General features: G+C 40.6%; 1 protein-coding gene across 1 annotated transcript in view; it reads right to left on the bottom strand.

The window, feature by feature from the left end:
* LOC109679251 (BEN domain-containing protein 2) overlaps positions 1 to 9,705 on the bottom strand; it is a 60,402-nt gene extending 50,697 nt beyond the window's left edge. The window contains exons 1-4 of the mRNA XM_074062295.1: positions 9,696 to 9,705; positions 9,305 to 9,484; positions 2,495 to 2,617; positions 2,049 to 2,194 (exon numbers count right to left, since the gene is read on the bottom strand). Of these exons, the coding sequence (XP_073918396.1) occupies positions 2,049 to 2,194; positions 2,495 to 2,617; positions 9,305 to 9,484; positions 9,696 to 9,705 (459 nt within the window). The remainder of the gene's footprint in view (positions 1 to 2,048; positions 2,195 to 2,494; positions 2,618 to 9,304; positions 9,485 to 9,695) is intronic.
* Positions 9,706 to 16,392: the final 6,687 nt, after the last annotated feature.

Raw genomic sequence — 16,392 nt, 5'->3', positions numbered from 1 at the left:
TTAACAGAAGCTGTGTGAAGTGTATATATGGGAACTCTAATATTTTGTAACACTTCTAAAAATCCAAAACTATTTCAAAATTAGGAAAGCCAATGAAAGGGGCTTCAAAAATGCTGTAAATTGGGCTGAGGATATACTTCAGTGGTGAAGCACTGGCCTGGCATGAAGGAGGCCCTAGGTTTGATGCTTCAGCACTGGAGAAAAAAAAGTTGTTAATTTCCTATTAGATAAGAAGGAAACAAAATGGTTACAAGCTCACTGTCTAATGAAAAGAAGACACAGATTCAGGAGAGAGAAATATTTCCTTGAACATGAGTTCAGAATAAGTATATGCTCTATGAAAGCCAAAAAAAGAATCTGAACCATTTTCTTGGTAAGTGTGGAATGTATGTAGCAATTAGCAATTAATATAATACAAATATTCAATGTCTGATATACACTCATTAATGATCCTTCCACCTTCTTCACAATCAGGTACTGCATTTGTGCTCTTGTCTAAGGAAGATTTATGAATAAACTTAAAAGAAATATAAAGGCAAGAACTGAAAGAAAAGTTCAGAACTTCTATTTTGTATTCAAGAAGAACCAAAGGCCTATTTGTTATATCAAAGGACTTCTGACCATTGCAAATAAAACCACAGCAAAGTGCTGAAAAGATGGACTTGGAGAACTGTGTTCTCACTCATCCAAGTACCCTTAAGACACCATTTCCATCAAGCTTTTCTATATTTCAGGGTAGAAAGACTACTCTTCCAGTAATGTAAAACCATTACTGCTTTAAAAGTTAATATTTCTAACCATGAACAAAGAACCAAATGTTACATGACTTCTGATTTTCAAATAAACCAACAGTGACACTCTCTGGACAAAATAGGAAAACACTTAAGCATTTCTTTTCCTTGATAAATTAATTTCTAAATCACTTTAAATATATTTTTTGAATAAGACAGGGTATAAATAAGTAAGTACACAGCAAATAACTGCTGCACTTAATTATAACTCTTTAATGAAGAATTATGGACTACAAGGATAATCTTAATATAAATATACTTATCAATATATTTGTTCTAAAGTACATGATTTAAAATTACCTGAATTAGCCTAGCATTACACACTTATCAGATAGCCAAAATTATATGAAATGATAATAGACTCATGATTATAGACACAATATTAACATCTTATCCTTCTACAGTGCTTTATTATGCTTTCCAAATGTTTTCAGAAAATGATGTCCAAAACCATGACACCTAGTAGACAATTAACATTATCTCCAAAGATTAAAATACTGGGACTGAATGAAGTTGAGAATTACCTATACTACTTACGTGGCATTAATTCATGTCCTTATGAAAGCGAGTAAGTGCATTTTCTTTAAAGGCAAACTATGTAACTATCATCTAACCCATACTCAGCATCTGCAGGCCTGAGTGCTTACTCAAAGTAAATGTAAACAAACATATGTTCACAAACAGATTTTCACAAGCATGTTCACAGCCACAAACTGGAAACAACCCCAATGTCCATCAGACAAATTATGGGTAGTCATAAGACTACCACTGCTGGCAGGGTGGCTCAAGCGAGCTCAAACCCCAGTGCCACCAAAAAGAAAATAATAATTATGGGTATGACTACCACTGAGCAATAAATAGGAATGAAATGTATTACAAAATGAATCACCAAAACCTTATTTGAAATAAAAGAGATTGTAACACAAAAGACAAAATTCTACTTATACAATACATTCTTTTTATACAATTCTATTTATAAAGTTGTAGAACAGGCAAAGCTAACCTAGGATGGAAAAACCATCAAAATGGTATTTCCTCCAAGGTTAGAGAAGGGGATTTACTGGGAAGAGAGACATAAGAGAAATTTCTGGGCTGATGGAAATGTTCACTATCTTCATAAAAGTCTGTTATAAATATTTATCAAAACTCATTGATCTGTACATTTAAGATCTGTGCATTTCACTGTATGAAATTAAACTCTTAAAAAATACAGCAAAATGAGAAAAGCAAAGAAAGATTTCACTTTAGTATACGAACCATATCATTCTCTGTTGGATTAAATGCTCGTCCTCTTTTGTTTGGTGGGATAAAATCCATTAAGTTGGAGTTATGTCTTTTTACATTTACTGGACAGTTCACTTGTGGAACTGCTTGGTCATCTAGGGCTACTGCGCCTTCCACTCCTGAAAAGCAACGCATAAAAAAGTTACTTCGCACACTTACTACCTAAATAACCTTAACATGGATGTGCTTTCAGAATACCACCTCGAACTGGAGTCCTGGTTGGATTTTCGACAGAATTCTTCCTCGCGCAATTTAAAATAAGTGTTTAGGAACTGAAGAGCTCCGTGGCCCGTGAGCAGGAATAAACATCGAGTTAAACGCAATTCCAAATTGTGAAGTGAATGCTTTACAACCTCAAGTCTACGGAGCAAAAGCTGGAACCTGAGCAGAAGAGAACCGGCAAGGCGCGGCAAGGCTACTGTGAGGCAGGCGGCGGCCTCCACCCTCCCCCACGCCAGGAGGCCGGTGCCCCGCCCCGCCCCGCCCCGCCGGCCGCAGCCGGGCGCCCAGAAGCGCTGGGGACGCCGCCGCCGCCGCCTCACCTGCCCAGCGAACCCTTCAGAGTATCTGTAGGGTCCACTTCTGCCACGATCTTTGAATGTCCTACTCCTTAGGTTTTACGTTAAGCCTGGATGTCAAATATAAGCCAAAAAATCTAGACTGCTGAAGGTTCGGCTACGGCTGAGGCATTTAACTTCGCCACTGACTGCAAGGACATAGGTCTCTGCCTTGCGGGACAGGGAGGATCTGAACACCTGTGGCAGTTACTGCGCGGGGCGCCTTAGTGAAAAAGCTCATTCACCCCATCCATATTTGAGGCAGAACAGCAATGAGAGGTGCAATGAAGGGACTGGGTTTCATCTCTTCCCGTTTCCTCCTCCTGCTGGGGACATACTAATGACCAACTGCCCAGAGAAGAGAAACCAAATGGAGACTAAGAAGATGGGAGCGTTAACTCCCAAGTTAAATTCAGACCAATGTATAAACATTTCAAATTATAAAACACCTCCGATTTGAGCCGGAATTTCCACCGATTTTGTTTTTTGCTTTTTCTTACTTTTTTCTGACTATAAAACTAATATGAACTATGAGTAATTAAACCGGGGCGTATCCATACAAAGGAAGACTTGCAGCAATGAGGAAAAACCGACTGCTGCTCCCCGCAAGTATGAACCTCACAGTCCTGACCTTGAGCAAAGTCAGACATAAAAGAGAACACATGGTATGATTCAACTCACATACACCTCACAAACAAGCAAAGGTAATCTATGGTAGGAGAAGTCAGGATAGTGGTCACCTTGCAAGGGGGTTAGTAACTGGAAGGTGACAAGGGCAGATTCTAGGGCTCACAGCCTTCTATTTGTTGATATGGGTGCTGGTTGTGTGCATATATTAACCAGAAAATTATTTAAGCTGTATATTTATGATATGTGCATATTTTTGTAATAGACTTCTATTAAAAGTTTATCTTTTAATTCAGCTCCTTATTAAAAAATTCAGAACCTAAACAGAGAAAGTAATTCATCACCAATAAATACTACAAGTCTTAAAAGTATTTCCTTCTCCTTTTCTTATATAGTTTAAATCATACTATACGTATGTTCTGACCAATTTTGCATGTCACTTATAACTTTTAAATATTTTTAAATGCCCTCATAGTATTTCATTTTATGGATGTCCATAGGTTATGTTATCTATTATAGGACATTTATATGGCTTCTAATTTTTCACATAATGATGTATATACATTCAAATGGAAATATTTCTTTGCATCTCTGAATAATTTCTTATAATACATATCTAGAAGAATCAATTGGTCAAAGGAGATAAATATTTGAGGAGCTTCCAACAGTTGCTGCGAAAATGTCCAAAAAGGTTGTGCTAGTCTTCATTCCAAGAGAAATGAAACGTAACCTTTTTTCTTTGTTATCACTAAAGTGAATTGCCTTTTAAAAATTAATAACTCAGTACCACCAAAAATAAATAAACATTGATAATCTGATAGCTTGAAGGTGAAGTTTCAAAGTTTGTATCCCATTGAATTTGCATCTTTCATAATGAATGCAGTTGAATTTTTCTTTAGATTTTTTCTATCCATTAATACTTCTTGTTCTTTGACATTATTTTTCGTGTCCCCCTGCCTGTTGCCCAGTTGGGGGTCTCAATATTTCCTGTCTGATGTATATGAGGCTTTGCTATTTGAACGATAATAATAAATCCTTGAAAATGTATAATTGCAGCAAATACTTTTCTCAGGTGGTGATGTCTTTCTGAAGTTTGATGTTTTCAATGAGGGAGGCATTCTTTGTTTTATTTCATCAAATCATTAATATTTTGTGATTTCTTCACCCACTTTTATACTCAGTCTTTCACTATGATTAGAAAAACATTCAGCTATATTTTCTTATAGTTTTTCCATACTTCCACTTATTAAATATTCAACCCTTTAAACCATCTCAAAAGTATTTAAGTGTGTGATGCAAGATGAAATCTAATGGGCTTTCCTCTGCCCAATAATTGAGCATTTGTCACACCATATTAATGTACTACAGTCTTTTAACTCTAAATTCTTTATTCTGTTTTTGAACTTCCTATTGCATTAAATCTAGCTTCCTTTTCAGAACTAGTACTACATTTTAATAATTGTATCTTTAAAATAATTTATTGTTTGATATGACAAACCAACACCTGTCCCTTAAACAGGTTTTCCCCTCAAATTTACAAACTATACCAAAGTGTTTTCTCACATCCAAGAATAATTTGCCTCTCTCCACTTATTCAAGGGTTATTTTATGACCCCCAAAATAAAGTATTCACATTCTTTTCATATAGGTTCTGCTATTTTTATTTGTTTAGTCATTTGAATTTATAGATATTTTTCATAGTCAGTATCAATTGGTTCCTTTTTTTTTTTTTTTTTTGGTGGAACTGGGGTCTGAACTCAGAGCCTCATGCTTGCTAGGCAGGTGCTCTACCACCTAAGTCACTCCATCAGTCCTCAATTGGTTATTTTTTCCTATATATTTTCTAACTGCTTGATGCTAGTATATGAGAAAACTGCACCTGTCTTGCATTCCTGATAGTGTCCTTTGATGAACAAAAGTTCTTAATGTTGATAAAGTCGAATTTAGCTATTTTTTTCCTTTTGTTGCTTGTGCTTTTGGTGTCTTATCCATGTTGCCCTGTCCAATGTCATGTAGTCTTTCTTTGATATTTTCTTATAAGTGTTCTACAGTTTTAGCGCTTATACTTAGGTTTTTGATCCATCTGAGTTAGTTTTTGTACATGAAAACTGCAGTTAGACAAACTAACTCAAGAAGAAATGGAAAATCTCAACAGACCTATAACTGAAGATTGAACCAGTAATATAAGCCTCATAAAAAGAAAATCCCAGACTGGGAAGTGGCTCAAATGATAGAGTGCCTGACTAGCAAGCACAAGGCCATGAGCTCATACCCCAGTATTGCCAAAAGAAATGTGGTACTGGCATAAAAGCATACACATAAGACAAATGGAATAGAATAGAGAGACCCAAAATAAAATCTTAACAAGGGTTTAATTTTCAACAAGGGTGCCAAGACTATTCAATGGTGAAAGGACAGTCTTTGCCACAACTGGTACATATCCACATGCAAAAGAATGAAGCTGGACCTTTAGCTTAGGCATGTACAAAAACTAACTCAGATGGATCAAAAACCTAAGTATAAGCGCTAAAACTGTAGAACACTTATAAGAAAATATCAAAGAAAGCCTACATGACATTGGACAGGGCAACATGGATAAGACACCAAAAGCACAAGCAACAAAAGGAAAAACATAGCTAAATTCGACTTTATCAACATAAGAACTTTTGTTCATCAAAGGACACTATCAGGATTGCAAGACAGGTGTGGTGGCTCATACCTATAATCCCAACTACTTCAGAAATGGAGATCAGAGGTTCTTGGTTTGAGGCCAGCCCAGAGGAAAAGTTCTAGAGACTCTCAACCAATAAAAAGCTAGGCATGGTAATGCGTGCCTGTCATCCCAATTACACGGAAAGCATAAATAAGAGGATTGTGGTCCAGGCCAGCCTGGGCATAAAAGCAAGACCCTACTTGAAAAATAAACTAAAGCAAAAAAAAAAAAAAAAGGACTGGCAGTGGCTCAAGTGGTAGAGCACCTGCCTAGTAAATCTAAGGCCCTGAGTTCAAACACCAGTACTGCCAAAAACAAAACAAAACAACAACAAAAAAAGAATACAAAAAGACAACATACAGAATGGCAGGAAAGTCTACAAATCTACAGCTATACCACCCTGAACATGCCCTATCTCTTCAGACTGGCAGAAAATATTTGCAGCTCACATATCTTATAAAGGATTAATACCTAGAATATAAAGAACTCCTCAAATTCAACAAGAAAAAAAAAACCTAACCCAAAAATGGACAAAGGATGTCATAAATAGACCTTTCTCCAAAGAAGATATCCAAATGGCCAACAAACACATGAAAAGATGCTCGGTATCATTAGTCATTAGGGAAATGCAAATCAAAACCACAATATACCTATCAGGATGACTACCATGGAAAAAATGGAAAATAACAGGTGTTGATTAGCATGTGGAGAAATCACAAATTCCTGGTAGGAATGCAAAATGCTGCAGGTGCTATAGAAAACTATAGAAGTACCTCAAAAAATTAAACAGAATTATCATATGATTCAGCAATTCCACCTCTAGGTATGTGTCCAAAAGAACTGAAAACAGGAACACAAGAAGATATTTGTACACTAATGTCCACAATAGCATTCGCTAAAAAATGAAAAAACCCAAATGTCCATCAGTAGATGAACTGATCAACAAAATATGAAATGTACCTCAATGGAATATTACTCCTTTAAAAATGAATAAAATTCTGACACATGCTACAACATGGATAGATCCTGAAACATTATGCTAAGTGAAATAATCCAGACACAAAAGGACGAATATTGAACGAATCCACTTACATGTGGTACCTGGAATAGGCAAACTCTTAGAGATAGAAAGTAAATTTCAGAGGCTGAAGGGAGAGGGCTTACTGTTTAATCAGTACAGAGTTTATGTTGAGGATGATGGAAAGGTTTTGGGTATAGGTGGTGACAATAGTCATTCAACATTGTGAATATATTTATTTATTTGTTTGTCTATTTATTTATTTAGCAATACTGAGATTTGAACTCAGGGCCTTCACCTTGAGCCACTCCACCAGCCCTATTTTTTTGATGGGATTTTTCGAGATAGGGTCTTGCGAACTACTTGTCCAGGCTGGCTTCGAACCGTGAACCTCCTGATCTCTGCCTCCTGAGTAGCTTGGATTACAGGTGTGAGCCACAGGTGCCCAGCAATGCCATAGTTTTTTTTTTTTGTTTTGTTTTGGTGGTGGTACTGGGGTTTGAACTCAGGGCCTCAAGCTTGCTAGGTAGGCACTTTACCACTTGAGTCACTCCACCAGCCCTGTGAATATATCTAATATTTAATGCCACTGAATTGTAAATTTACAAAGGGTTAAAATGATAAATGTTATATATATATATATTTCTCATAATAAAAATAATATTACTCAGCTACTGTTTGTGAGATTTCCTCTTTTGGGTTTTTTTTCTGTCAGCTAGATAAATAAAAAGGATCAAACTAAAAGCACTGCTCTGTAACCTCCTCCTTTTGCTAAATATGTATTGATTTTTCCAAACCAAGACATTTAGATATACTGCAATTCCTTAGTTTTCTCTCACATAGCTAAGCCATGATTTATTCCACAGGTCCCCAAGGCATGGATATTCAAGTTACCTTTAACCCTTTGCTCTTTAAAGAATGCTGCTGAACAGTCTTGCACTTTTGCAAGTAGTTCCATTGGATAAGTTCCTAAAAGTGGTAATAGTAGATCAAAGGGTATCCACATTTGAAAATTCTACTCTAGCTCTCTCCCACCAAAGAGGGCTGTTAAGAGTCAGCCAGACTTTCTGTAACACGGTCAGTACTGGTCCTGCACAGAGTTTTAAATCCAGAACAGATAAGTGGTATCAAATGACATTTTGGCATTAGTTAGACCAGGGATTAACAAACCACAGCCTGGGCACCAAATCCACTTTGCTGTTTTTGTATAACCCACAAGCTAAAAACGTTGGGTCGTTTTTTCACATTTTAAGACCTTCTTTGTCTTTGTATTTTTTGTGCAGTACTAGGCCTCAAGCTTGCTATCCAAATGCACTAACACTTGAGGCCCCCCCAGACCTTTAATTTTTATAAAGAATATTTCATGATATGGGAAAACTATAGGAAATTTAAATTTCACTGTCCATAAAGTTTTACGAAACAGTGCCACATCCATGTATTCACACATAAGCTGCTTTCAGTGCACTATTATGGCAGTTAAATATTTAAGAAAGAGACCTTACTGCCTGCAAAGCCTAAAATATTTACTGCCGGCCCTTTACAGAAAAAGTTTTCCAACCTCCAACCTAAGCAGTGTTTTAAAGAAAAGGAAACCAGATTCTTTAAGTAAAGGGCAAAGAACTAATTGTCATATAGCTACTGAAGAAATATTGCAAGATGTCTCTAGGCTCTCTGGATGAGTTAGGATACTAATGGGCTCACATTCCCTTCATTACTGTGGGTGGGAAGCAACAAAAGTTCTGGTTGCAGCATTTTACTTACTATGGACAATTCTGTTGTGCTAATGTAAATGGTACTGTTTTTAATTTTAAATTCCAATTATTTATTGCTGGTATGTAGTAAAGTGATTGACCTTTGTGTATTAGCCATTATCTTTCAGATAATGATCTCTTATTAGTTCCAGAATGTTTTGTTAATTCTTTGAGATTTTCTACATAGGCAATCATGTCACCTGTTTCCATGAACTCCATCTAACTGGTTTTTCCTTTAAGTTCAATTTTAGCTTTTCACTTTTGTTTTGCCATTAAATGGTTATAATTATAGTTACCAGATATAAATGATCTTTCAAAGACAAACAATATATTCTCCCCAATACTTTCTGAGACTATCCCCTATGGAGCAAAAAGGGCCAAGCAAGATGTGGCAAAGCTAAAGTAAGGAGAAATGCAAGCACAATTAAACACTGTGATTCCACATAGCTCTGCCTTCTTATAACAACTAATTAATGCAAAGGTTACAGAAATATTTAAGTGATTTACTAGAAATGGGGACCAGAAAGCAAAATTTCACCCAGGAGGAAATTTAATAAAATTACCTTGTTCCACTTGGACTTGTTCCTGAGCACTATCATTATCTGGGTGTAGAATTGATGAGTCATTAGTGGATGTGTCTGGAATAACCTCTGAATCAGAATCCTCTATTACCACAACGTCATCATCATCTGCAGCGGTGTTGTTATCATCGCTGTCGTTTTCAAGCGTTACAACAATACAATCTAAGAAAAAGCCAAGAGAAAGTTTCGATTATGTGCATTAAAAAATGTTTCATTTGAGGACTGATGGGAGGGGAGATAAAGGAGAACGATGGAGACAGTGAATTCAACTACGATATACTGTAAGAACTTTTGTAAATGTCACAATGTACCCCAGTACAACAATTTATTTTTTTTTAAATAAATTTAAAAAAAGTTTCCAGAGGAAGCTAACCTGATGACATTATGGATTGTTTAAAAAAATATTTTAATGGATGGAATTGGAGAACATCATTCTGAGTGAGGTTAGCCTGGCCCAAAAGACCAAAAATCGTATGTTCTCCCTCATATGTGGACATTAGATCAAGGGTAAACACAACAAGGGGATTGGACTATGAGCACATGATAAAAGCGAGAGCACACAAGGAAGGGGTGAGGATAGGTAAGACACCTAAAAAACTAGCTAGCATTTGTTGCCCTTAACGCAGAGAAACTAAAGCAGATACCTTAAAGCAACTGAGGCCAATAGGAAAAGGGGAACAGGTACTAGAGAAAAGGTTAGATCAAAAAGAATTAACCTAGAAGGTAACACCCACGCACAGGAAATCAACGTGAGTCAATGCCCTGTATAGCTATCCTTATCTCAACCAGCAAAAACCCTTGTTCCTTCCTATTATTGCTTATACTCTCTCTACAACAAAATTAGAAATAAGGGCAAAATAGTTTCTGCTGGGTATTGGGGGGGGAGAGAGAGGGAGCGGAGTGGGTGGTAAGGGAGGGGGTGGGGGCGGGGGGAGAAATGAACCAAGCCTTGTATGCACATATGAATAATAAAAGAAAAATGAAAAAAAAAAGAATAAAAAAAAATAAAAAATAAAAAAATATTTTAGCTGAGTAACTATTAAGTATTTTTATATCTGTAGCAAATCAATTATTTAGTATGACACTTTGAGATATATGTGTATATATATATATGTGTACAGACTATTATTTCTAGTACTTTCAATTTTGAACAGCAATAAATTTCTTCATCACAGTTATAAATGTCTTCTAATTTAAGAAATATCACAGGTGTAGGGTGTGGTTCAGTGGTGGAGAGCATGCACAAGCCCCCAAGTTCAATCCCCATCACCCACAAAAAAATGTGAGCACTTGTCCCATGCTACAATATGTTCAACGATTTGCTTTTAACTTTTAAATTATGAAACTGATATTTTATATGGCCGCACTTGTAGTGATCATGAATTTCCAAATTTAGCCTCTAAAAATTGGTATTTATGATGACAGGTAATGTAAAAATAAATTACAAAAGTAAATGTTATGAAACAAATTAAATTCAAACAGAATCTCACAAAACATGAAATAAGCTAGATATGAAATGTCAAGTCAGTAAACCATTTTAATGAGTATTAAAAACAACACATTATGCCTACTATCTGATATATAAATGAACTTTCTTATTTCTTAAAGTTGGCCCCAAAAAGAACATGTTTATTAAATTTGAAGTATTCACTGACAGATGTTTTTTGTTTCACTGTAATTTGGATGCCTATGTTTATTTAAACACAGCAAAACAGAAGAATAAAGTGATTAGTGTGAGGTGCATATTGGTGGTGTGAAAACGGTAGTAAATTAGGAATCCCATCATGAAGGTTACAGTTCAGAATCTGTAGTTATAAAATGGTATGACCGCTGAGACAGATCTATCAAGTCTTTTTTGTCTCCATGAAATGTGGGGTTGGGATGACAAAGTCATTCTGAACCCTGGTAGTCTTCGTGGGAAAAATATAACTTAGAAACTACTTAATTATCTAAACAAAATGGTTAAATAAACAAAAGAATAAATAAGTGATGGTACTTTCCTCACATGGAATAGTGTATAATCAATGGGAGACATGCTTTGAAAGAACATGTATTGATTGATATTAGAAATGCTTGTGAAATAGTATCAAAGAGGGGGAAAGCATTCGAAATAGAAAAACACATTATAATGTTAACCTTGAGAGACAAAGAAAACATACCAAACAGTTATACATAGCAATCTAGGTGGCAATTTCTGAGGAGCAAAATTATTGCCTTCATTAAACTTTTCTGTCAATTCTCTATATAAACTTTAGACTTCATCAGAAAAAGAAAATAAAAAGGTAATTTATTTTTAAGACACTCTTTTGTATATCAACAAATTTTTCAAACTAGAGCTAGTAAAGGTATGGACAACACCACTAAGGTTCCTCAATAAATGTGTAAACATCAAATTATTTCCCTTAGGTATACACATAATCTTAATGATCAAATTGTAAAAGACATCCTAACATTTTTAAGATTTTTTAAGGCCGGACGCGATGGTTCAAGGCTATAATCCCAACTACTTCTGTCCCACACCAGCCAGGTCAAAAACGTTCCAGAGACCCCCATCTTACTCAATGGCTGGGCGTGGCGGCGTGCCCATCATGCCAGGTAGGCAGGAGAGCACAAATAGGAGGAGGTGCAGGCCGACCAACGCAAAAAGTTTTTCTTTGGTGGGTACTGATGTTTGAACTTAGGGCCTCGCACTGGCTAGGCAGGCCTCTACCACTAGAGCCACCGCACCAGTTCTGTCTCCCGAGTTTGTTGGTTTTTATTTTTTATTTTTTGGTCTGGGCTGGCATCCTCTACCTATGACCTCCAGTTTAGGTGGGATCACTGGTGTGCCACCAGGCCAGGCTTGTTTTTTGAGATTTTGGTGGGGCAGGGGGTGAAGTACGCGCTAACTTTTTGCCCTGGCTGGCCTCAAACACCCTGATCCTACCAAATTCCGCCTCCGAAGTAACCGACGTGACAGACAAGAGCCAATGCGCATTCACTTGCCATCAATTTATCTGATAAGGCATACTTCACAATGATGAAGGCTGATGAAATGAAACGTTTCACCTCAGGACCTTTTTTTTTTCTTTTTCTTTTCTTCTCTTTTCCTTTTTTTTTTTTTTAGACAAGGTCTCGCCTCGAGCTCGTCATCCTCCTGCCTCCTGGGATTACACAGACCACTCCATTTGGGGCGGGGCAGGGGGATGTAGAGAGACAGACAGACTGACAGAATGCGTGAGAAAGTGAGAAGAATGAGAGCGCTCGCTCGAGAGAGCGAGAATACGAGAGAGTGGGAGCGTGAGAAAGAAAAGGAGCGCGTGTGAGAAAGAGCGAAAGAGGTGAGAGAGCGAGAGTGGGCGCGCGAAAAAGGGAAAGAATTCGGGAAGAGATAGAAAGAGACAAAGAGACATTTGCCTAGGCTGGCCCTTTAACTCCTGGGCTCAAGTGACCCTCCCACCTCAGCCTCCAGAGTAGCTGAGACTTATCCGCGCTTGGTTGCCGCAGTGCCTGGCTAGTTTTTTTGGGTTTTTTTAAGTCGCTAAAGATCTAACCCGCTGCGTCACGCGTGCTAGGCGAGCGCTCTACCACTATGCCACACACTCTCCCAGCCCCCAATTTTAAAAAGTATTAATATATCTATCAATCATTTTATAAAACTTCTGGCAGGGCCCTCAAAAGTAACCCTTCCTGCCTGGCATGTTGGTGCGCTTCTGTAATCCCAGCATGCGGGAGTGGAAGGCAGGAGGACCGTGAGTGCGAGTCCAGCCTTAGCGAGACCCTGTCTCAAAACCCAAACTAAACAAAAAGTAGCCCTTCCACTGTCCATATCCAACTCTAGAAACTAAAAAGACGCGGAGGGATAAGGCAGACAAACTATATCTCATCACCCAGCACTTGCCGGCTAGACCTGCGTCCAGTCTGCCCTGCTTTATAAAATGCCGCGTAGAAAAGTTGGTCGGAAAATCACATCGTGAGAACATTAAACCAGTTTACTACTTCATTTATAAAACCCTTAAGTAGTCTGAACTCAGAAAGAGCGAGGTAAAGGAGGGAGGGCATCGATCGATCTCCAACAGACTAAGCAAGCGCCTTTTGTAGCAAACCACGCAGACGCCCGCGGGCTGGACCCAAAGCTCGCACCCGAGGCTCCCCGCTTTACAGGGATCCCCACATTCTAGTTTTTCCTCACTGGGGCACCTGCCCGCTTGAAGCAAAGAACAAGCTTGGTACGTCTTTATTTTTCTCCTCATTAATGTACCCACAATGCAACTGCGATGGCATTGTCTTTGCCCAAACGCCTTCACCACTTCAAAAGTCGCTTGCCCACTGGTTGGTTTTTGGTTTTGGCGGCACTGGGGTTTGAACTCAAAGCACTGCACTTGCTAGGCCGGCGCTCTACCGCCTGAGCCACGCCCCCTGCCCAAGTTCGCCATGTCTTTCAAGTCTTAACTCGGTCAGCCTGGGTCCTTCCTCACCCCCTACTCCCTTACCCCCCACCCCCACCTCAGCCACCTTCGTCTCCCCTCGTCCCGCCACACCCCAAGTACAAGAAAGGTTGAAAAGGGATTAAGTCGTCCAGAAAGTCAACACGAAGCAGCACGAGTGGTCACGTCGCCAAAGCTCCCGCGGTGGCGTCTGGGAGGATGCCGCGGCAAGCGCCACAGACGTCCCGCTCTCGTAGCGCTCTACAAACTGGAGGCTGCGAGTACAGATTCGTTCCTCACGGAAAGCGAATCATATCTGGCTAGAAGTACACCAGCCGTAAAGTCAAATTCCTGTCCTAGTTGAAGGCTGTGATCCGTTAACTGCTGAGCAGGTTCAAAAAAAGAAAAAAGGGCGGCTACACAGACCTGCTGTGGCGCTAGAGCCCGCCAAGCCTCTGCGCGGGCAAACCAAAAACCGCCCGTGGTGGCCCAGTCTCACAGATCGGCGACTGTCCAGATTGTTCTACGGTCACTGGCGGCTCTCGGAAAAACAATCCCTGGGGGGCGCCGCGAGCCCTAGGATCACTTAGGTTCTCTCTCTTTACCTCCACCCGTCCCCGGGAAGCCATGAGCCCCAGCGAAGCCAAGAGCCCTAGGACCACGTCACAACCCAAGGACGCCATGTCCAGGGAACGACGCGAACACTAGGGTCTCCTCAGCCGCCGGGACGCCGCGAACTTCCCGGGCTTTAGGGTCCCCTCGAGCCCTCGGGAGCCCCAAGAATGCTTCGAGCCATGGAGATGCCTCGAAATCTAGAGTAGCAGACGGCGCACGCCCAAAGATCAACCTGACCGGTAACAGACGCCACTAGCGCTAGTTCACCTCAAGTCTCACAGACGCCATGAGCTCCGCGAGGACGCCACAAGCCCTAGGACGCCATGAGCGTCCCCTCAAGCCCTCGGACTCCCAGATTTTAGGGTCCCGTCGAGCCCCCGGGAGCCCCAAGATTGCTTCGAACCCGTTGAGACGCCAAGAACCCTAGCATCGCCCCGAGCCCCCTGAAGACACCACAAGCCCTAAAATCAACCCGACCCTAAGTACACTCCACTAGCGCTAAGATCACCACAAGCCCCACAGACGCCACAAGCTCCAGAGACACCTTCAGCCTTAGGTCCACCTCGAGCCCCTCGGGACGCCAAAAACCGGAGAATATCATCTCAAACCCCGCGAACCCCGAGCCTTTGCATTGCCTCGAGCTCCCTGGGACGCCATGAGACCCAGGCACACGGCAAGCCCCATGGTCACCTCAAGCCTCACGGACACCTTGAGCAGGATCTCCTCGAGCCTCCGTGACTAAAATCCTAAAACAACCGGGACCAGGGTCATACCCGGTCTGTAGTGTCGGGATTCCCACACACGCCAATCTGGGAGGCCCCGCTGACCAGTGGACTCTCAATGGCCACTGACCAGCAAACAGAGAAAGCCACCCGACACGCCCAGGCTGATTACCAGCCAATCCCGCAGTCGTCCGATTGACCGTCTAAGGGGGCGCGGTCCGAACTCTGTCAAGTCTGAGGTAGATGCTAGTGGGACAGCTACCAAGAGGGTCCCTTACCCTGCTCTTCAGACATCTTGTGCCTGGATCTGAGGGCCTCAGACCCGGCGTCCGCGCGGCGGCTGGATCGTGACTGCGCACTTCAGGCGTCAGCGACAGACTGAGGCGCCAAGCGGAAGGGGCGCGAACTCCCACTTTAAAAAGGGTTCTGCGATTGCGCAGTAGCGTCCTGCGCGGTTACGCAGCTCTGCGGGGGGCAGGGGCAACGCCAAGTTTGGTGCCTAACCTCCCCCACGTTTTATCTATCTTCTTAGAAGTGTACGTTTTGAAAAAATAAACACATACACACATTTATATGAACCAATACACAACCGTGCAATTCCACCCTTCCCAAAGTGTTCTAAATCATTTAAAAAGTCTATTAATAAGCCGGGCCCAGGGCCTCGGGCCTGTAATCCTACCTGCTTGGTAGGCTGAGGTAGGGAAGATAGCGGTTGGAAGCCGGTTTGGGAAAACAGTTCGCGAGACCCCCACCTCCAAAAACTAACCAGAGCAAAACGAACTGGAAGTGTTGCTCAAGAGGTACAGCGCCTGCTTCCAAAGCCCTGAGTTCAAATTCCAGTCCCACCCCTTCCCCCCCAAAAAAAGTCTATTAATAGAAGAGAATCCAGTTAAAACTTTCTAATGTTTTCAGGTCGTATACTCACGTCCAATGTCCACTTTGGGAATAAAGAAAATAATGCCATGTACTTCTCTTTGTATGAACGAATAACTGCTATGATTTGCCGATTTACCGAGTGCTCACCACAAGCCACTTAGCATGTCTGACCTAGCTGGTCTCCCGACCCTGTAAGAAGTCAGTATTAGTGTCCCATTTTAGGGGGCCGGTACTGGGGTTTGAACTCAGAACTTCACACTACTAGGCAGGCGCCCTATCGCTTAAGCCACTCCACCAGCTCTGTTTTTGTGTTGGGTGTTTTCAAGATACGGTCCCACGAACTATTTGCCTAGGATTGGCTTCAAAACACCATCCTCCTGATCTTTGCCTCCCAAGAAGCTAGGATTGTAGGCGTGAGCCACTGGCGCAGTGCCCATTTAAAGATGAAACA

The sequence above is a fragment of the Castor canadensis genome, chromosome X (assembly GCF_047511655.1).
Source record: "Castor canadensis chromosome X, mCasCan1.hap1v2, whole genome shotgun sequence".
NCBI lineage: Eukaryota > Metazoa > Chordata > Mammalia > Rodentia > Castoridae > Castor > Castor canadensis.
This window is presented reverse-complemented; position numbering and strand designations above follow the sequence as displayed.